At 42.8% G+C, this 22,340-nt stretch overlaps 1 protein-coding gene across 6 annotated transcripts in view; it reads left to right on the forward strand.

The window, feature by feature from the left end:
- TRPM3 (transient receptor potential cation channel subfamily M member 3) overlaps window positions 1-22,340 on the forward strand; it is a 592,300-nt gene that overhangs the window by 528,442 nt on the left and 41,518 nt on the right. For 3 of the 6 annotated variants that reach the window (XM_043547000.1, XM_043547002.1, XM_043547003.1), the window contains exons 13-18: window positions 8,194-8,229; window positions 8,379-8,519; window positions 10,828-10,857; window positions 13,151-13,440; window positions 14,274-14,502; window positions 17,126-17,293. In XM_043547000.1, the coding sequence (XP_043402935.1) occupies window positions 8,194-8,229; window positions 8,379-8,519; window positions 10,828-10,857; window positions 13,151-13,440; window positions 14,274-14,502; window positions 17,126-17,293 (894 nt within the window). Of the gene's footprint in view, window positions 1-8,193; window positions 8,230-8,378; window positions 8,520-10,827; window positions 10,858-13,150; window positions 13,441-14,273; window positions 14,503-17,125; window positions 17,294-18,281; window positions 18,408-22,340 lie in introns of all 6 variants that reach the window. The other 3 variants (XM_037903066.2, XM_043546999.1, XM_043547001.1) reach the window with 3 other exon arrangements.

Here is a 22,340-nt window from a genome sequence, read left to right on the forward strand (position 1 = left end):
TGTGTCTTGACATTATTTTTGTGGGCAGAGATTGCCCTCTACTGGTCACTTTTTAAAAAAAATAAATAAGATTCTGCCCTACCTTTGGACCCTATTCATGCAAAGTCATGCAGATCAGCAGGTCCGTATTTTTCATTTGTTTATTCTTAATTAATAGATGTTCATCCTGCTCATTAGTTATATATACATTCAAATTTCACTGCTCTTAGTTCTAGAGACAGTTTCTGGATTCCTGTATTACAGGGAACTGTGAAGCATAGTTTTATCACCAGTCAGTATTTGTGAAATACTATTGAACTCTTAGTATAGAAAATGAGAAATGGTCATTATTTGTTACAAATAAAAACAGTTCTGAAATAGTGAAAGGAATGCCACTGATACGTTAGAATTTGAGAGGGGAAGAATAGTGCATTTGTGTCATAAAGCTTACTTCAGGATCATTGCAGACTATTAGTACCATTGGCTCAAACTGTCCTCTCTCATACCTGTGCTGTGTAAGTAGGTTCCATGCTGTCTGAGGATCAAGGGTTGTGGGCAGCTTGCATCATTCTGCTGCCACTACAGCCAGACTTGGGGTATGAACTGAGCCTTATTATTAATCAGTTTATTTGCTGCAGTTTCTGCTACAATATTCACGAGCACTGACTTAAGCATAATGTGTAGTTGACAATGTAAATAGTTATAATACATCCTAGAATATTTACAATAGCTTAATGAAACCTAATATTGCCCATTACATTTAAAAACAGGGAGCTGTTTCATATCTACTACAGAATGGACATATTTACTATGTGGGCCTGATCCTGCAAACACTCTGGCACATGGGTAACTTTTCTTTCCCATTGACTTCAATGAGACTATTCACTACATAAAATTATTCCCATGCTTTACAGGATTGAGCCCTGTGTATGTATTATAGAATGTGTGCTTTTGCTATTGTTTTACAAGGTTTCTTCAGCAAAGTGTCCATTGATAATTAAATTGACTGAAATTTTCAAAACTGTCTAAGGGGATTTAGACACATCTTCCATTAAAGTACAGGTAAATGTATTGGAAGATGTCTAAATCCTGTAGGTTGCTTTGAAAATCTGTATTATATGATAAAGTATTTAGTTCAACATTGTAATATAAATATTTATATATTATATAAATATATGCTATTGGATATTATATATTGTGTTTATTTAAATTGCATCGAGATAACTAATATTTACCACTTAACATGTTTCTAGTGCAGAACATTCATTTATTGAGGTGTCCAAAACTGCTCCCATTGAAGTCAATGGGAGATGGGTAAAGAGATGCAATTCTCATTAACTTCAATAATAGTTGCTCCCGTTTCTGCAAGGGAATGAATTTGAACCTTTCCCTTTAGAACAGTCATAAAGCGGCTCTACATAAGTCTCCTATAGTGCACTTTGTCATTGGTTCCTGCTCACATGTGATCACAAAGAGAAGGCTAGAGCCTGCAGTCCTTACTCAGGTAAAACTCACATTGGCTCAAACATTCTGGACCGAGAGAACCATTTTTAAAAAGCCAATAATTTTAATTTTTCTTCTTTTAATGAGAAATGTTCATTTTCATTAGAGTGCCAGAACACAAACATGTTACCGGTTATGATCACATGGATAGATCATGCCTTTCGTAAGGAGCAGTGCAGAGCTACTGTGTAGTTTCTGTTATCAGTGCTGACCCCTTAAGACTTCCTCCTGGTGTAAACACACCGTTTCCCAGACCTCCAGCCATGCTGGACATTCTGGTCACAATTTAACTTTCAGAGCAAATGGTAGGTGTAGCACAGAACACAGACAGACATTGCACCAAATTCTAACACATTATTGATCTTTCTTTAACAGCATGAGAAATACACAGATCTATACAAAAATAATAAACCCTACATGCATTTCCCTACCTCAGTTTTCTCATCACCTCAGAGCATTCTTTGGCCTGAGGTCAGGGCTGTCTGGAGCCATCCAGGATCTTTCATAATCACAGTGCATGGCTTAGATTATGAAACATGGAGCCTTCTCTCCAACACTTGCCTCCTCAGACCTTGGATGATCCATTTACTTCCCCTCTCCTGCCCAAACTTCCTGCAACTGTCTCTCTGAGGGTTTTTCCCCCCTGTGAACCGTTTTACAACCTTCCAGTCCTTCTGTCAGGTGACTCCTGGATCAGCCTCTTTAGGTGACCCCAGACTCCTACCAGGTGACCTCGTTGCCAGGCAGCCTCTCCCCTGACAAACCAGTTCTTCTGTGTGGGAGCCTGCCTATTGTCTAGGATGTTTATATTTGAATGAAGGCTCATCTTAAGTTAATGACCCTCTATTGTCCACCCTGTATCACTACACCTTGGAATTTCAGTCCAACATGGAGGCAGAGAGACCATGGAGAAAGCAACTAGTCCTCATTTTTAAAATAGAGTTGGTAGTTTGGCAAAGATACATAGAGTTCAGAATCTCCCAAGAATTTATAAATTGTACACAAAGATTCTTAAAATCATCACAATCTGTCTCTCGGAGTGTTTTATAATGTATGCTTTATTAATCTAAATCAAATAAACACATCTGCATAGAAGTCAGGCGGATGTACAGAACCTCTACAGACCTGTCTGCAAAAAATTCCCAAAGCGAAAAAGGAGTATTCATAAAATTAATTATTCTGAATTAATAACCAGGTGTAATGGTATTAAGAAAACTACAGATTAACTACAGTCCCTGCTGCGTATCATTATAGCAAACATGATGGTTTTACTTGACAGGTTTCAGAGTAACAGCCATGTTAGTCTGTATTCGCAAAAAGAAAAGGAGTACTTGTGGCACCTTAGAGACTAACCAATTTATTTGAGCATAAACTTTTGTGAGCTACAGCTCACTTCATCGGATGCATGCAGTGGAAAGTGTAGAAGATCTCTTTGTACACACAAAGCATGAAAAAATACCTCCCCTCACCCCACTCTCCTGCTGGTAATAGCTTATCTAAAGTGATCACTCTCCTTACAATGTGTATGATAATCAAGGTAGTCCATTTCCAGCACAAATCCAGGGTTTAACAAGAACGTTGGGGGGAAGGGAGAGGGGTAGGAAAAAACAAGGGGAAATAGGTTACCTTGCATAATGACTTAGCCACTCCCAGTCTCTATTCAAGCCTAAGTTAATTGTATCCAATTTGCAAATGAATTCCAACTGAGTCTGGTTTTGAAGTTTTTTTGTTGTAATATCGCAACTTTCATGTCTGTAATCGCGTGGCCAGAGAGATTGAAGTGTTCTCCGACTGGTTTATGAATGTTATAATTCTTGACATCTGATTTGTGTCCATTTATTCTTTTACGTAGAGACTGTCCAGTTTGACCAATGTACATGGCAGAGGGGCATTGCTGGCACATGATGGCATATATCACATTGGTGGATGTGCAGGTGAACGAGCCTCTGATAGTGTGGCTGATGTTGTTAGGCCCTGTGATGGTGTCCCCTGAATAGATATGTGGGCACAGTTGGCAACGGGCTTTGTTGCAAGGATAGGTTCCTGGGTTAGTGGTTCTGTTGTGTGGTATGTGGTTGCTGGTGAGTATTTGCTTCAGGCCGGGGGGCTGTCTGTAGGCAAGGACTGGCCTGTCCCCAAGATTTGTGAGAGTGTTGGGTCATCCTTCAGGATAGGTTGTAGAGCCTTAATAATGCGTTGGAGGGGTTTTAGTTGGGGGCTGAAGGTGACGGCTAGTGGTGTTCTGTTATTTTCTTTGTTAGGCCTGTCCTGTAGTAGGTGACTTCTGGGAACTCTTCTGGCTCTATCAATCTGTTTCTTCACTTCCGCAGGTGGGTATTGTAGTTGTAAGAATGCTTGATAGAGATCTTGTAGGTGTTTGTCTCTGTCTGAGGGGTTGGAGCAAATGTGGTTGTATCGCAGAGCTTGGCTGTAGACAATGGATCGCGTGGTGTGGTCAGGTTGAAAGCTGGAGGCATGTAGGTAGGAATAGCGGTCAGTAGGTTTCCGGTATAGGGTGGTGTTTATGTGACCATTGTTTATTAGCACTGTAGTGTCCAGGAAGTGGATCTCTTGTGTGGACTGGACCAGGCTGAGGTTGATGGTGGGATGGAAATTGTTGAAATCATGGTGGAATTCCTCAAGGGCTTCTTTTCCATGGGTCCAGATGATGAAGATGTCATCAATATAGAACAAGTAGAGTAGGGGCGTTAGGGGACGAGAGCTGAGGAAGCGTTGTTCTAAGTCAGCCATAAAAATGTTGGCATACTGTGGGGCCATGTGGGTACCCATAGCAGTGCCGCTGATTTGAAGGTATACATTGTCCCCAAATGTAAAATAGTTATGGGTAAGGACAAAGTCACAAAGTTCAGCCACCAGGTTAGCTGTGACATTATCGGCTTGTAGTCCATCTTTGTGTGGAATGTTGGTATAGAGGGCTTCTACATCCATAGTGGCCAGGATGGTGTCATCAGGAAGATCACCGATGGATTGTAGTTTCCTCAGGAAGTCAGTGGTGTCTCGAAGGTAGCTGGGAGTGCTGGTAGCGTAGGGCCTGAGGAGGGAGTCTACATAGCCAGACAATCCTGCTGTCAGGATGCCAATGCCTCAGATGATGGGGCGCCCAGGATTTCCAGGTTTATGGATCTTGGGTAGTAGACAGAATATCCAGGGGTGTGTCTGTGCGGATTTGATCTTGTGCTTTTTCAGGGAGTTTCTTGAGCAAATGCTGTAGTTTCTTTTGGTAATTCTCAGTGGGATCAGAGGGTAATGGCTTGTAGAAATTGGTGTTGGAGAGCTGCCGAGCAGCCTCTTGTTCATATTCCGACCTATTCATGATGACAACAGCACCTCCTTTGTCAGCCTTTTTGATTATGATGTCAGAGTTGTTTCTGAGGCCGTGGATGGCATTGTGTTCTGCACGGCTGAGGTTGTGGGGCAAGTGATGCTGCTTTTCCACAATTTCAGCCCGTGCACGTCGGCAGAAGCACTCTATGTAGAAGTCCAGTCTGCTGTCTCGACCTTCAGGAGGAGTCCACCTAGAATCCTTCTTTGTGTAGTGTTGGTAGGGAGGTCTCTGTGGGTTAGGTCCTGGACACTACAGTGCTAATAAACGATGGTCACATGAACACCACTCTATACCGGAAACCTACTGACCGCTATTCCTACCTACATGCCTCCAGCTTTCACCCTGACCACACCACGCGATCCATTGTCTACAGCCAAGCTCTGCGATACAACCGCATTTGCTCCAACCCCTCAGACAGAGACAAACACCTACAAGATCTCTATCAAGCATTCTTACAACTACAATGCCCACCTGCGGAAGTGAAGAAACAGATTAATAGAGCCAGAAGAGTTCCCAGAAGTCACCTACTACAGGACAGGCCTAACAAAGAAAATAACAGAACGCCACTAGCCATCACCTTCAGCCCCCAACTAAAACCCCTCCAACTCATTATTAAGGCTCTACAACCTATCCTGAAGGATGACCCAACACTCTCACAAATCTTGGGGACAGGCCAGTCCTTGCCTACAGACAGCCCCCCGGCCTGAAGCAAATACTCACCAGCAACCACATACCACACAACAGAACCACTAACCCAGGAACCTATCCTTGCAACAAAGCCCGTTGCCAACTGTGCCCACATATCTATTCAGGGGACACCATCACAGGGCCTAATAACATCAGCCACACTATCAGAGGCTCGTTCACCTGCACATCCACCAATGAGATATATGCCATCATGTGCCAGCAATGCCCCTCTGCCATGTACATTGGTCAAACTGGACAGTCTCTACGTAAAAGAATAAATGGACACAAATCAGATGTCAAGAATTATAACATTCATAAACCAGTCGGAGAACACTTCAATCTCTCTGGCCACGCGATTACAGACATGAAAGTTGCGATATTACAACAAAAAAACTTCAAAACCAGACTCCAGCGAGAGACTGTTGAATTGGAATTCATTTGCAAATTGAATACAATTAACTTAGGCTTGAATAGAGACTGGGAGTGGCTAAGTCATTATGCAAGGTAACCTATTTCCCCTTGTTTTTTCCTACCCCTCCTCCCCCCCACCCCCCAGACGTTCTTGTTAAACCCTGGATTTGTGCTGGAAATGGCCCACCTTGATTATCATACACATTGTAAGGAGAGTGATCACTTTAGATAAGCTATTACCAGCAGGAGAGTGGGGTGGGGGGAGGTATTTTTTCATGCTTTGTGTGTACAAAAATATCTTCTACACTTTCCACAGTATGCATCCGATGAAGTGAGCTGTAGCTCACGAAAGCTTATGCTCAAATAAATTGGTTAGTCTCTAAGGTGCCACGAGTACTCCTTTTGGTTTTACTTGAGCACATTAAATAGTAGTATTAAGATAACAATTGCAATTTTGCTGCCTTATTTTAGTTTTACTATAAAAGCTCTCATTGTATTATAGCATATTTTTTCCCTGGGATACCGTGCTATTTTTATGGATTGGCTAATTGATCTCTTAGGCTTAATTCCATGTCCAATTAACCCAGAATTGTCATGTTTCCTATAATGAGATACAGACAGACTGTAGCTAATCTGGAGTTTTCTTAATATTATCATCAGAGTTGGGCAAATTATTCATAATGACAAATTTTATGAATTATGCCCCTTTTCTGTTTGTGAATTGTTCACAGGCAGAGGTCTGTATAAAAAAGCCAAATATTTTTGTGTGGAGGTATCCCTTACTCAGTCCCTGACTGCCCCTCTACTCTGTGAGTGCACCAAAGCTTTGTCTTCAGAGTTCCCCTATTGAGACAGAGAAAGGCCAAATGCCAGCTTTGTGGGACTGTCCTTCCATCTCTGGAATTTTCCAGGAACTCTTCCATGGGAGAACTGTGAGGGCACTGATCTGTGGGATTTTGATGGTAGGGTCTAGTGAACAAAGGTGTGGAAGAGAGGACCTGTCGTTCTCCAGGCCATTGTTCTGTTCTGTTCTAATCTATGTATACTCTTATACCATGCTCATCACAGTAGTATCTGAGTGGAGCGCACTTTACATGCAGAGCAGAGAGAACTGTTTTAAGGTCTGATTTCACAGCTTCATATGCAGTAAGCTGCATGGAACTCATGACCTTCAGGTCATTATTAGCAGCATTGATCATAAGGAGTAGAAGGGAATGGACCAGGGAGCACACAAAGTTGGAGCCATAAATATTCTGTATATTTGTTGTCGCCCTTTTCCATTTAAACTTAAAGGTGCTTGATGATGGCATGGGAAATTAATATGAATTTATTCCAGTACCAGGAAGGGTAAGAAACAGTGGAGCAACGGGTCAGAACTGGTTTTTCAGCTCAACAGCACCCAGAGTCCCAGAGGTTATCTAGGACATCAAGGGGTCATTTTTCAAAGCAGTGTATGACAAAGGAGCTGAGTCGCTCGCATTGGCATTAATGAGAGTTGTGTAGCAATAACCCTGTGCTGAAAACTTACCTTTAAACTATCTTAAAATAAAATGCATCAAGTCCACAAGAGGGCAGTGTGTTAAAAAATCATTGGGCTTATATATTTGCTCCTAAAACTCAAGATAAAACAGAACCTAGATAAGGATCAGAATTACTTGATGCTCACCACATTCCTGGCCTATGTATGTAAAGCAAAGAAAATAGGCACTTTATGAGCCAGTTTAATGTTTTCTACAAAGCAGATGATGACATACCTCCTTGGCTCTAAAAAGTTTTTTAAAAGACTCATTTCAAGCAAAAGAGATTTAAGTCGACATTTAAGTGGACACACCTTGCTAATGAAACTTTTTTCCCCTTCCTTTTATTTGATGAGTACTAACTATTAAATAATGCAATGTAGGGAAGAAACATGCTTTTAGGAAATAGAGATCACAACTGAGGAGCTGCAAAACCTCTGTTTGCAAATGATGTAGAGCTGCCTTCAAAATGGACTGACGGAGAAGGCAGCCCAAATGGTGTCAGTGCAAACATATTCAGCCAAAGATGTTGTGAGCAGATTGTGTGGAAAACATACCTCACAGAGGGACTAGAGTTCAGCAAGTGTGCTTGACTTTAGGAAAATGATTGGGCCTCACACTTTTTGTTCTGCAGTGGTGTTTCTTGTTTCCCCCAGCAGAAGAAATTGAGTACTGTTTTCTGACATTATTATCTTCTGTTACTACCAAGGATTACTGCACATTCTTATTTACTTATGTCTTCTTTCCAAGCGAGAATATCCAGGTTTCGGTTGGATCTATTTTAAGGTGAATTAATTAACCAGCATAATACATTCCTATGTTTCTTAACTAATTGTGTTTGTTTTACTCTAATATAGTTAGAGGAAACATTGAATGGTATCTGTACTAATCAGCTTTGTCTCTTTGTTTATTTTCCTTTTTCTTTAATTTGATAGGGTAACTTACCTCCGGATTACAGGATAAGTCTGATTGATATTGGCCTGGTGATTGAGTATCTGATGGGAGGAGCTTATCGCTGCAACTACACCCGAAAACGGTTCAGAACCCTCTACCACAACTTGTTTGGACCCAAGAGGGTAAGGAGTTGGTATTTCTTTACCAGTAGTACTGCGATTCTGATGTCAGGCCCACCAAGAGCGATTCCAGGCCCCAGGGTAGAACAGTCAATGGGCCCCCATGGACATGGTCCGCTTGACATTTTTGCGGTGCTGCGCCTGCGCTGGCTGATGCCCAGCGAGCTGCCAGCTGCACTGGTGGTGCCCAGCAAGCTGCTGGGAGTGCTCTTCCGGCATGGCCAGGGCTTCCACATGCCTGCCAAGTAGGGTTGCCAGCTGTCTAATCACACAACGCCAAAGACCCATGCCCCGCTCCACTCCTTACCTGAGACCACGCCCTTGTCCTGCCCCTTCTCTGAGGCCCCGCCCCCTGCTCACTCCGTTCTCCTCCCTCCCCCACCCTCACTCACTTTCACCAGACTGGGGCAGGTGGTTGCAGTGTGGGAGGGGGTGCAGGGTATGGGCTCTGGGAGGGAGTTTGGGTGCAGGAGGGGGTGTGGGTGCGGGCTCTGGGAGGGAGTTTGAGTGCAGGAGGGGGTGAGGGGTCAGGTTCTAGGAGGGAGTTTGGGTGCAGGAGGGGGTGTGGGGTGCGGGAGGGGGTCAGGGGGTCAGTGCTTACCTCTGGCGGCTCCCAAAACCAACCAGCACACCCCTCTGGCTGTGGCTTCTAGGCGGGGGGCCCAGGGCGTCTCTGCATGCCACAGCCCGCAGGCACCTCCCCTGCAGCTCCCATTGGCCGCAGTTGCTGGCCAATGGGACGTGCGGAGTCAGCACTCGGGACGGGGGCAGCTCGTGGAGACCCTCTTCCGAGGGGTCACAGGGACGTGCCAGCTGCTTCTGGGAGTGGCGCAGAGCAAGGCCAGGCAGGAAGCCTGCCTTAGTCCAACTGCACTGCCGGCAGCAGCCAGGGGCCCTGGGCCCCTTTAAATCGCCCGGGCCCCTGGGCAATTGCCCCTTTCGGTTCCCCCTGTCAATGGGCCTGTCTGATGTGGTAATAACAAAAAGGTGCTGGGAGTCAATTCAGTGAGGTGCTGAATTTTGGTAGTTTTCTTCACATCGTAGAAGCTATCAGAAGAATCAATACATGGCATGTCATTTGCTGCTAGGATCCAGCTGGTGTTGGCCTGAGTCTAGGATAAAGATTGTTACTGGGTTCTAGTTTTTAAAAAGCAACAATTCTCTCTACTGATCAGCAGTTCATTATGATCAGGGTTTTGTGCATAGCAGAGCAGCTTCCTCACTGCGACCTAGTGAAAGTCAGCTCTTGACACAAGCTATTTTATGGGCTGGATGCAGAAATTATTAGGTGAGGTTCTTTGGCCTGTGTTTTGCAGTAGGGCAGACTAGATGATCATCATGGTCCCTTCTGACCCTAAAATCTATGAATATGAATCTGGGAATGGTTCTGATACAAAGCCTTATGAAGGCAATGAGTGTCTTTCCATTGACTTTCATGGGCTTTGGATCAGCCCCTGTAATAGGTAGTATACTGGAGTTAGACTGAAAAAAAAATTGAATTGAGAGAGAGAGAGAGAGAAATTTCCCTGGTATGTGCTGAACCCTTTGTAAGTGGCATGGAGATTTTAGAGCAGGAAAAATCATAACTCGAAATGGGCTTTCATGGGCTTAATCCTGTACCCCTTGAGGCAAGGAGTGCAGGTTCAAGGCACAATTTTGTATTTTTTGATGTTATACTGCTGTGAATCTGGAGTAATTCTTCAGTCTTCTTAAACAAAATGTTGTTTATTCTTGTATGTATTTTTTGTATTTTTTGTAATTTTTTTTTGGCCAATTCCACCCTGGGTATGGCTGTTCTGTCATTTTATTTTATTTTATTTATTTTTAAAGTAGCAAAATGCACTCTTTTGTCTGCAGAGAAATGCTCCCTTCCCTCAGCCACTCAGTGGAAAAACTGTATAAATTAAGGCCTTTTAAACCTTGGGCTAGATCCTTGGTCCCTTTGAATTGCTGAAGCAATGCAAAAAAGGGCCACATATGTGCTCTATGAGGAGATGGGAGAATCCCTGAGAGATATGCAGAGCCAGCAGTATGCCCTCTCTTTTGCAACTTCTTGTTAGGGGGGTTGTCAGGTGAAGGGTACATGTCCAGAATGCTAATGAACTCCAAAGATCGTCAACGGATGGAATGGCCTCTTAATATCTGTTGCCATCCAGCACAAATTAGAGCTGCTGTAACTTATGGTAGGGGCCAAACTTATGCCAGGAATCTTGGGGGAGAGGGGATAACTAGGATTATATAATTTTGTTTAAAATGTTATTGGTATGGATAGGTTATATAATGTTTTTTTTAAAACTCTTTTTTTGTACAGCCAAAAGCCCTGAAACTTCTGGGAATGGAGGTAGGTGACGTGATAAATCTTAATGTTAAATTCTCTTCCCTTTCTCACCAAACAAGTTCATCAGCATTATACTATGTGAGACTTGTAATTAATATATTTTAAAAGTTCCACAGATTTAGAATGAGAAGTTAATCACACACAAGGCTGTACGTTCTACCAAGGTAAATTGTTTATATAAATGCAAATAGAAAATCGGTTTCTCAGTATGCTTCCCCATAGACAAACTAAAAAAAAAAAAAGTGTCGGGGGGGAGTAAATCCTGCTATACTCCAGGTCTCTGTTGGTGAAATCGGTACATATAGTTTGAAATAGTACAGTCTATTTGAAACCAGTATCCCAATCCAGCAACTATAAAAATAGAAAGCAAACAGAGGAGGGCAAACAAAATAGAGTATATGATGCCCAGTTCCCATTGACGTGGCTGAGGCTTTTGACTTTTTCTTTTCCCTTTGTAGAAAAGGTTAGGGGCAATTGTTTGGGGTGCAGAGAAGCACAAAATCCTACTTTGCCACTCCAGAATCTATAAATAGCAACTATATGCCTCGCTGTCCTCAGCCAAATACCTGCTACCACATCCGACGGCAATGGATAGATTATCACATTACATGAATGTTTCTGCTAAAATAGGGTCAGATGCACATACTGTTACTCATACTGAGTAGTGCCTTGCTCCACAAATAGTCCTGTTTACTTCAGTGGAACTAAATGAGGGAGAAGGTACTACTTAATGTGAGTGAGGGTATCAGAATCCAGCCCATGCCCATCAGGGAATTTGTTAACAATTAGATTGTTGTTTTAAAGTTTCAGCGTGTGCACAATACTTAGTTGAATGTGAGTGGTTTGCACTTCTCAGAGCAGTTTCAGGCTGTCTGCAGACTCAGAAAACCATCACTGCACCGTTTCATGTTTTTCTCATATATTGAAGGTTTTCTTTACAACTATATGGGATAGAAGCCTCTCTTTTTTTTTTAATTAAAACTTCAATTCTGGGGCATAATTCTGTGTCAAGTAGTTGACTTCTGTAGCAATTTCTGTGGCAACCTAATCATGGAAAATATGGAGCACTGAGTATAGTTTTAAAAAATTATTTTACATGCTATTTACTCTGTGATTCTCAAAAACCCTCCACTTTGTCCTGTCCGTACTCCCAATGACATCCATGGGAGCACTTTCACAAATCCCAGCCTTAATTATTTTGTAAATATCATTGGTTTATAATTGTCACTTTTATGATCACTTTTTAACTAATATTTAATTGTAAACAATATTAAAATAAAGATTTTTCAGAAGTAAAATATCTTTACTTCGGAACTTGAGCTGAGATAAAGTGGAGGGCATTAGTGTAGCAAAATGTCAGTGTTTTATCCAATCTTCAATAACCCTCTAATGCTGTGCACTGGCACTTCAAAGAGCTGAGATTTTGTATGATAAGTTTCACTTTGCTGCTCACACAAGGATCAAAGTTCAGCGCATGCAGTCTGGGAACAGAAGGACAAAGGAAAGTTACAGGACAAGATGAGAGGAAGGAAATGAACAGGAGAGACAAGCAAGAAGGAATAACATGGAATTGGAGGGGAAAAGGGGAGAAGAAAGGACACAGAATTGAGGGAGTGGGATAGTATGTGAGGAGAGATAGGTTAACCCACTGGTAAGATCAGGATGGAAGATCACTAAGAATGAGACAGAAATGGGGAAAGGACAAAACAATGCCATGCTACCATCTTTTGATGAAGCATCCTCCAGCCTCTCTCTCGTTGTCCTCTCTAATGTAGTTAGAATGGAAAGAGGTGAATGTATCCACCCCAATGAGATTTAAAAAACTCAGAGGTAAATGAACAAACCAAACGCTTTAATGTAAGGGTGGCTTTCCCAGGAGTGACCTGGGCATGTTCTGATAGTGCTTTGCACTGCCACAGGGAGGGGGCCAGGTTAGATTGACATTCCCAGACTCCCATTTCCCACCAGGCAGAAGCTGGGAGTGTTGAATCATTGTTTCATATGCCTCACATTTATTCTGTGAATTATTTTTTTCAGTGAATGTGAAATTAGTTATGTAAGTTTGCGTAGGGAGGAGGAGTGGGAAGCAGCAGAAATTCTACTCCTAGAAACTCAGAACGTGGGCTGGTCACAGTGAATAATTAGTCAGTCTAATTAGCAATTAAAAGAAAGTAAGTTACATGAACATGTGTGTGCCTTTGGTGAGGGAGTCAGCTTCCTCGTGTCATGTCTCCTGTATCCAGTGTAAACTGATTCACATCATTCCCTAGAACCACACTTTCTCCTTGTTTGGCAGGATGACGTCCCTTTGAGAAGAGGAAGGAAGACCACAAAGAAACGAGAAGAAGAAGTGGATATTGATTTGGATGATCCTGAGATTAACCATTTCCCTTTCCCCTTCCATGAGCTGATGGTGTGGGCTGTGCTGATGAAGCGTCAGAAGATGGCCCTCTTCTTCTGGCAGCATGGGGAGGAGGCTATGGCTAAGGCTCTGGTGGCCTGTAAACTCTGCAAAGCCATGGCCCACGAGGCATCAGAAAATGACATGGTGGATGACATATCCCAGGAGCTGAACCACAACTCCAGGTTGATTGCCTTTCATGCATACTTTCTGGAGAGTAGCAAAGAGAGGCTGCTGAAACTGCCAGTAATCAGCTTAGGAGTGGCTTGCTTTAACTGCTAAAGATGTAGGGAAAATGCTGTCCCCTCAAAGCCAAAGGAGTGGCTTTTAGGGAGCACCTGTGCTGACAGAGCCCTTCTAAAAACTGTGCTAACTGTGCAACTTCTGAAATGGATAGAACAGGAGCCAAAAAGGTGAATGAAGCCTCTATACTGACTCTATGCTTTCCTCCATCTTGAGGCCACCAAAGCCTGAATGTGATTTTTCTGAGTCACTTTTCCCATCCCAATGAAATACAGTTCAAAATCTACTGAAGTAGTATCCAGGTGCAGGAAGTAACTAATCAGGAGATCAGACTAGATGTCAGGAGGTCAGACTAGATCATCATCATAATCCCTTCTGGTCTTAATCAAAGACCAACAGGAATTTGAACAATTTTTGGACACTGGTTAATAAAGCCTCCCCTTCAAGGGTACCTGACCATGAGTTCATGAACAAGCAATGGGGGCCTGGACTGCCTAACAGCCGATAGACAGTGGGCTTCAAAGAGAAACAGCAAGCAGGCAGGCAGGTGGGAGCAGATGTCTGGGAGCGGAGGGTACTCAGTACTTCTAAATCAGGACATTTACTTAAGTGCCTAACTTTAGGCACTCAGGTTTGAAAACGTGGGCCTCCATGTTCAGCCAGCATCGCGACTGCATTTCATGGAGTGTGATGCAGCTCTTGCAGGAGCTGTCATTAATAGTGTACTTTCCGCAAAGCAGACTGTGCTGGCTAATGAGAATGCCCTCTGTTGCAGGGATTTCGGCCAGCTAGCGGTGGAGCTGTTGGACCAATCATACAAGCAGGATGAGCAGCTGGCCATGAAACTGCTGACCTATGAGCTGAAGAACTGGAGTAACGCCACATGCCTGCAGCTCGCGGTGGCAGCCAAGCACCGAGATTTCATTGCTCACACTTGCAGCCAAATGCTGCTCACAGACATGTGGATGGGCCGGCTCCGGATGCGCAAAAATTCAGGTCTAAAGGTCAGCACTGCCTTAGTATCAATTAAGAGCAAGAGCTCTGAGGGATGGCGATGGGGCTGACACCAAATCATCAACAGCTAGATGTACTAATAAACTAATTGCATGGTCCTGTGTTATTTATAGCGACGTGACACAGTGTTCATCCCTGCTGGCCCAAATCCTGAGCGCCTTACTCAGTCCTTGGTCAAAACTCTCTCCAAGATCAGTAGGACAGTTACTGGCATAGAGACTGAGCAAGGACTTCAGGATGTCTCTGAAGGCTTCGGGATTTGGCCGTATTTTAAAAAATAATCAATTAATAAATTAAAAGCGTGTGTGAGTGAATTTATTACTAATGAAAAGTGCTGAATTGACAACCCTGGAGAATGATCCTCAGAACAAGCAAATGCAGCAGCAGTGCAAATACCCCTGCAGTCCCATGTCAAGCTGCCTCCTACCTGACCTGGACAGACCACCCCTAGGGGATGTGGGGGATAATTCAGTCAAGCCCATTTAATATTTAATTTCTCTGGTAAGACAGCCAGGGAGAGTGGGGTTTTCCGACAGGCATTTCTGTCCAAGAGGAACTGAGCTGTAGTGCATTCACCTTCACCACAGTATTCACTAGTCAGACCAAGAATTGCCATTTTTAATTGTGTTTTGTGGTGATATTCCCTGACAGGGGCATTCCCTTGCCTGTATCAGGTTTACATGTGAAAATCAACACTTGCTCTGGCTGTTCTATTATGCTGCAAAAGCATGTGTCTGAGAAAATGATTATGAACAGCACAGATATAAATATATCATTATCCCACTGGAGCTAATGCACTATCAGTAAGAAATGAGTGTCAGTGGCTAATAAGATTCTTATCACACTTGTGTCAGCTCTGCATGAGTACCTTTCTTTTTAAAACTAGGACTGTTCTTACATTTTGGAAACTCCTTTCTCTTAGCGATATCTTTTCTGAATCTATCTGTGCCCTGATCCCCTTGCTCTCCCTGGGGGGCCTGACCCTCTTGCAAACCTGACTTTTGAGATGTTCCAGTTGTTCATTACTCAGTAGATCTTGCTTATGTAGTGTAGTGGATCTATCCATTTTCCCCCTCTATGCCTTGTCCTTTACAGCACATATCTCTTCAGTCACACAGCAGACTCCTGGCCGTATCCTTTGCATGATAAGTACCTAAAGGTGATAAATTCCATTTTCCTTTCGGTTTGTTCCAACAGCAGCTCCTCCCAACTGTCCACACTCAGTTTATTGTTCACTCTATTTATTCTGCTTTATTCCATAAACCTTTATCCTTTAACTCTCCCTCCCTGAAGCAACTCTCTTTAGGCAAAAGGGAGAACAGCATAGACTTTTTCATGCACCTTAATGGATTATATGGCAGTGTTGGGGAGGGGGGGTTGTACTTTAAAAGCAGGGCAGCTCCAGTCCAGAGACCTGGAATGACCTCTGCAATGCACTAGTAGGCACCAGTAGACAAAGCAGGAATGTTCTCCCTCATGGGATGGAAATATACACTCTCCACATATGCCAACAGGCCTACTAAATAATGTCATTGGCGTTACTGGAGTTAAATTCATTGGAGATATGTATACAATGATTTTTCCATGAAATGCTGGCAAAAATCAAGCTTTGGTGTGTGTGTATGTGGTTACAAATGGGCCTAAACCATAGTGGGCTTGATTCCGCACAACCCAGGTGTAGAGTGATGCATGTATAAGCAGAAGGTAAAATTGATGTGAATCACAAGACAGCGAATACAGAAGAATATGAGCTCACATTCACGGGAGCAGTGCTGCAGGGCTGCCAAGTTACAGGAGTGAATACCTAAGCACATAAGTTGCTTACTTTTAAGTCTGTCTCCTCAGACTCACTCATGCCATTGTCCTGACCTATTCTACCCTATTCTACTTGCAAGTAAGGGAGCACAGGGAACTTACTAAGCCCTGATCTACACAACTACGTTTCATTGACCTAGCTGTGTCAAAAATATCACACCCCTACCCCACATAGCTAAGTCAACAACCTCCCCAGTGTAGATGTAACTATGCCAACAGAAGAATGCTTTCGTTGGCATAGCTAATGTCTTTTGGGGAGGCAGAATTACCACCCTGGCTAAACTCCTTCTGTTGGTTTATGCTGTGTCTCCACTAGTGGGCTCTGCCAGCACAGCTATGCCAGCACAGGCTCTGTACTGCAGGGGACTATGTCTATTGCCTAATGTTTCTTGTGTGTCACATGAACACTGGAACACTCTACTCTGCAATGTGCAAGACTTTTCAGGTTCAATGCTTTTGTGGGTCCGCCTACTACCTAGTATGGTAATATTTTATAGTGTTCTAGCTTGTAACAATATGTATGAGATGAGCAGTTTAGGGATAAATAAATTATTCAGTACAATAAGTTAGCCATATAACTTCTATTAACATTGCAAGGCATGCTATGCTTAGTTTCCCCACAGTCCTCTGAAAACATAATCTCAAATGACAGATTTCCAGGTGCATTGAAATTTACACACTGGAATGTTTGATTCCCAGATTCCCCAAGGGGCTTGTTCCATTTGATACTAAGATACCACCATAATCATAACCTGTTAATTGAGATTATTATTATTGTTATCATTATTATTGCTTTAGGTAATTCTAGGAATTCTACTTCCTCCTTCAATTCTCAGCTTGGAGTTCAAGAACAAAGACGACATGCCTTACATGTCTCAGGCCCATGAGATCCATCTACAAGAGAAGGAGCCAGAGGAACCAGAAAAACCAGTAAAGGAAAAGGAAGAGGAGGACATGGAACTCACAGTAAGATCAAACAATACAAAAGCCAGCCTAAATGCTGTCAATTTACTATTGCCACCTCTACAGGGACTGCAGACTAGAAGTCCAAGTTTAGTGAATAAACGCTTCCAAAAATCCTCTTTCCTCGGCGGGACTCAGTACTTATGTTACAATGCTGAATCACCAAATTTGCCTCTTTGAGTCCTGGTGTTGCCTCAGTGCATGACAATACTGCATCATCACGTTGTGATGTGACGTCATGTATTGACCAACGGCAACGTGGCATTGTCTGAAATAAATGTAACAGACTTGCAGGATTCAGAACACACCCAAGAATATCAGGATGAGTGGCCTGGATGAGACTGAGCACTTGTCTTTCGTGTGTTCAGAAGGCAGGGAGAATGGAAGTTCCCAAAGCTTGGATGGAGACTGGAGGTTTTTTCCTTTTTATCTGTTCTCGTTCAGCAGAAATTAGTGTGCTGGTATGTCTACTGCTATGATATGGAAATCTGCCTAATCAGAATTTCACCTCTTTGAGTCCCTCACTCAACCCTTTCTCACATTGGTAATTACTTACTAGTATACATGTGGAAGTATTTAGAAAGGATTGCACAATCTAGCCCTGGGTAATAACAGGAGTTCGGTGGGGAGGTTACATTTGATTGTGTTCTTCTGTTTTTTTTATAATGAATATTTTATTTGCTTCATTTAAAATGTTAGAATTGCACAATGTAACCCTGAATGAATAATTTATACCACAAAAGGACTCAAACAGTTGAAAATCCGATGATTAGACAAATCTCCACAGTTCCTTGTTTGTATCAAGCTTCATGAGCATTTTTTATTTGGCCAGGGTAGGGGGAAAATTGCAAATCCCATCATCAGAGAGCTTTGAAGGGCTTTAAACCCACCCTAGTCCTCCAGGGCCAAGATGCAACTGAGACACATCAGTAAAAAAAAGAAAAGGGTTCTTTCTGGTTAATTTTTTTAAAAAACAGCCTATTTCCCACAGGCAAACAGCAGGCGCTGCCCCCAGGACCCCGTCTGCAGGCAGGCAGAAGGACCTGCCTACAGGACCCAATATGCAGGCAAGCGGAAGAACCGGTCCACAAGACCTGCCTACAGGACCTATTTGCAGGCAAGAACCTGGCCATTGGAAAAGACCAGATGCCAGCATAGCATTTGATGGGCTGTTTTCCACTCATTAGCTATTAATTACAATTAATTATTGCTGGCTTCTGCTCAATTCATGAAGTGCTTATTCAAATCCAATAGGCGCTTCACACAGTGCCATGTTTATGGCATTGGGTAAAAATATGGCGATGAGGTAAATACCATGATCTCTCTGTGAACATCCCGGCTCCCTGTTTCTTGTCTCCAATACTACATTTCCCTTTAAAAACCTTCTGATTCCCACTACAAAAGCACTATATGCTGAATGATATATTCTTGTTTCCAGGCCTTAGGATTTAAGCTTTCCTTCCTCTCTCCTCTCAGCCTTCTGATAGTCCTGTGGCTCTCTCCTTTGACTGACCCGCCCCCCTACTCCCTGATATGCAGCACACACACCACTGATAACCCAGTTCAGGGAGAATGACTACAGCCTTCTCTACAAAAAGCAGGAGCAGGGGGACCCCCAGCTGATCGCATGGAGTCCAGCAGCTCTTGTAATATGGTCTTGGGCCCTCTGCTGCTGAATTCAAATGTTTTTTATATGTCCTTGAGTTGTGAGCTATAGAACACCCAACTAATTAATTTTGCATCAGTCAACAGCAGGGAAGCTGCTGGGCCCCACAGTGGAGATGTAGGAGATTTGCAGAGAATGGGACCTTTCTGGATAATAGTTTCAGAAGAAAGACAACATCCGTGTCATGAGGCTGTTATAGTTAGTCCTTTCCCAGGCTTGACAACAAGTGAAATTTTCTAATTATAAAAAATAGTTTGGTTTCAATTTTGGGTGAAAGTTATGCATTGGTTCTTATTTTATCTGAACTGCTTCACCCGTGGGACAGGAGGACCCCAGAAAGATTACTCAAAAAGCTCTTTCATGAAGACCTTTTTTTGGTCACACTTGATATTTAGGGTACATTTTAAACAGTCTGAGAGTTAATAAATTATTAATAGATGTTTTCATAAACGGTTAATTGTTATAGAGGCCAACAAGTTGCTTATACCATAACTTGTAACCATCTACAGTCTTATCACTGTCCATAACACACACGACTCAGGTCTGTAGAGTGCTTATAATGTCTATTAATTCTTTATAAGTGTATCTTGAATATAAAGTTGCCCTCCTTTTTTTAAATGGCTGGTAGTCCAACTCTGTGAATTGATTATTATAGAATAGGGTGTGTTCTATGTTTTCTGTGCTGCCCCAGAGGACAGGGGGGGATTTTACCACCACCCTGTGGTGCACGAAAAGGATTGTGTTACAGCCTTGGCTTACGCTTATGCAAAGTGGGTGTAAATCGCTACCATTCTGATCTGATAGCATTTTCCACCCAATTTGCACTCGTTCTGCACAAGAGTAAATGACCACACAGAGTACAAAAGCAGGGAAATAAAGCCAGTGTGTATGACTCGGCATGTGTTTACACTGCTTTTTAACAGCTTTTTGTTTGGTAGTACCCAGAGGGACAGTTATATCAGGAGTGGGGAGTTGAGGGCTTGTCCACATGGTGCAGCAGTGCACAATACAGGAGTGTTATTTCTAAAGTACACTAATGTGTTGTACCCTGCTGGTGTGCACTAAAGGTTCCCTACTGTGCTTTAATGTAGTGTCATTTGAAATAGTATTTCATTAGGGAACCTTTAGTATGCACCTGCAGGGTCCACACAGATCAATTAATGTGCCTAAGAAATCACACCCTCATAGTGTCCATTACCCTAGCCAATAGACAAGCCCTAAGTTATCACCCATAGTATGCTGAATTTATACATTGTAAATTACTTGTTACTCACTTTTGCTTTTTAAATTTCTAACAGGTGCATGGGAGTGCCAGGCACAAACGCCATTAACACTTTGGTGATAGGCAACAGGATTTCCTGATATAACATGCCCACAAGAACACATTTGCTAGAGCTCCTCTTTCATCATTGCAACCCCAGCATCAAAAGGGTTAACAAGTCATAGGATTTGTGCATGGACCTTTCACTCACTAATCCTTAATACGTAAATTTGAACAATTACGGGATGGGGGGAGGAGTGGCAGGAAACTAAAATCTACAGGAGTCTAACTCTTCCACTGACAATCTTATTTCTGGGAACAAGATACCAGATCACAGTCATTTATTCAGTATTTTCTTTGTTTAGTTCTAATTTTCCACATCAAATAAAGAGTCTGCCCTTCTACAAGTAGTAAGAATGCAAATAAAAGAAACACATTTGGGCTTAGGACATTCCCCACTTCAAAAAATCTCAAGTAGGTTAATTTTTTGGATATGAAATGATTCCGGCTCTTTCTGGAATTAAAAAAAAATACAATAAAACCAATACAGACTGAAACCCTAAAGCTACAAAAATTAGCTTTGAAAATTAGCTTCTCCGTGGGGTCAGTGCTGCAGTGCAGATGAGAGTTGTGAGATAGCAGGGCTGTTTGCCTGTTTTTTTTGTTTTTTTTTTCTTATTCATGATAAAGACCAAGTGAACTGGGGAAAAAGAGCACAGTTGTCGAGGAAAGATTGGCCAAAAAATGGTTCCCTCTTCATGCCAGGAAACACTGAATGGCTGTCTGTGAGGGAGATTGTTTTCCCACAACCCCTGGACATATTTCTGTGTCAGTGTCTGTCCTCCCTGCTGTCAGCAACTCTTAATCTGACTTGAGTAAGCTGCTGGTACTGGCCAGCAATAGGAGCAGCTGAAAATGCTAAAGGAGGGCCACTGAGCTGAACTAACACCTTTGTCCTGGCTGTGCCTTAACTCACCCCCACTCACACACTTCTGCTCACTCCCCATGACTCAGTTCAGGGTGAATATATAGGGTTGCTCACATTGCTAAACACTATGGGTGAAATTTGGCCTGGTGCAAATAACCAGCACAAGGGATATGCATCACTTATGTCTCATGTAAAAGCCATAATTTGGGGACTTAAGTAGTGCATTAGCCATGCTGGTCCCTTGCACAGAGCTGAATTTCACCCTAACTGCTGTACATTTCTGCACACTGGGTGGAAACCTCTCCGTACAACTGCTGAGCAAACACTAAGGGTAAGTCTTACGCAGCATTTTGGAGCGAACCTTGCAGGCCAAGTCAAAAGATGGGCTGGCGGGGATCACACTAGTGTGCTAAAAATAGCTGTGTAGGCAGAGCTTTGGAGTTTCAACTTGGGCTTTGAAGCTCATCCCTCCCATTAAGCTCGTGCCCAAGCCACAGCTTCAAAGTGCTGTCTGCACAGTTATTTTTAGAGTGCTAGTGCAAGCCCCACAAGCCCATCACTGACCATTTTTTAAATCACGCTTGCATGTTTTTCTATAAGATCTGCTCTAGGAAGAACTTTCCCAAAATGATATGTATGGTCTATGTTATACAAAGGTCAGACTACATAATCATAACGGTCCCTTCAGGCCTTAAAATCTATACCTCTGTTGACTTAGGCTGGGGGGCTTGCTCCAAAATGCTGTGTAGACATATGCCCAGCACTAGTGCTTTGGCTCTTCTTATTTCTTTCAACAATGTTCAGCAGATGCTCCAGAATTGAGCACGTAGAGCTGCAGTTAGTGTATATCAGTGTCTAGAAAACTGTTCTCAGTGTTCAGAAAAAGGAACTATTGGGCACATGCAAAAGCTGGTTTTTACATGCTTACATCTCTGGGGTTTTTAGCAATTTTTGTCCTAGAAACAATGGAAGTATCCATTCCTTAGCAAGGAATAGCCACGCAATAGCGTTATCACATGGCCATCATTTCCCTCTGTATTGTGGGGATGGTTGTGTATTGTGTGTGCACACACGCTCATGCGTGTAGATGGATATTCAGCAAGCTATGTTCCATTTTTCCTCACTAGTTTGTAGATACTAAAGTTTGTAAGTAGCGTGTGCGTTTCACTAAAGATGAGTTCTGAAAAGCCGAAGC

Source organism: Chelonia mydas, chromosome 5 (genome assembly GCF_015237465.2).
Source record: "Chelonia mydas isolate rCheMyd1 chromosome 5, rCheMyd1.pri.v2, whole genome shotgun sequence".
NCBI lineage: Eukaryota > Metazoa > Chordata > Testudines > Cheloniidae > Chelonia > Chelonia mydas.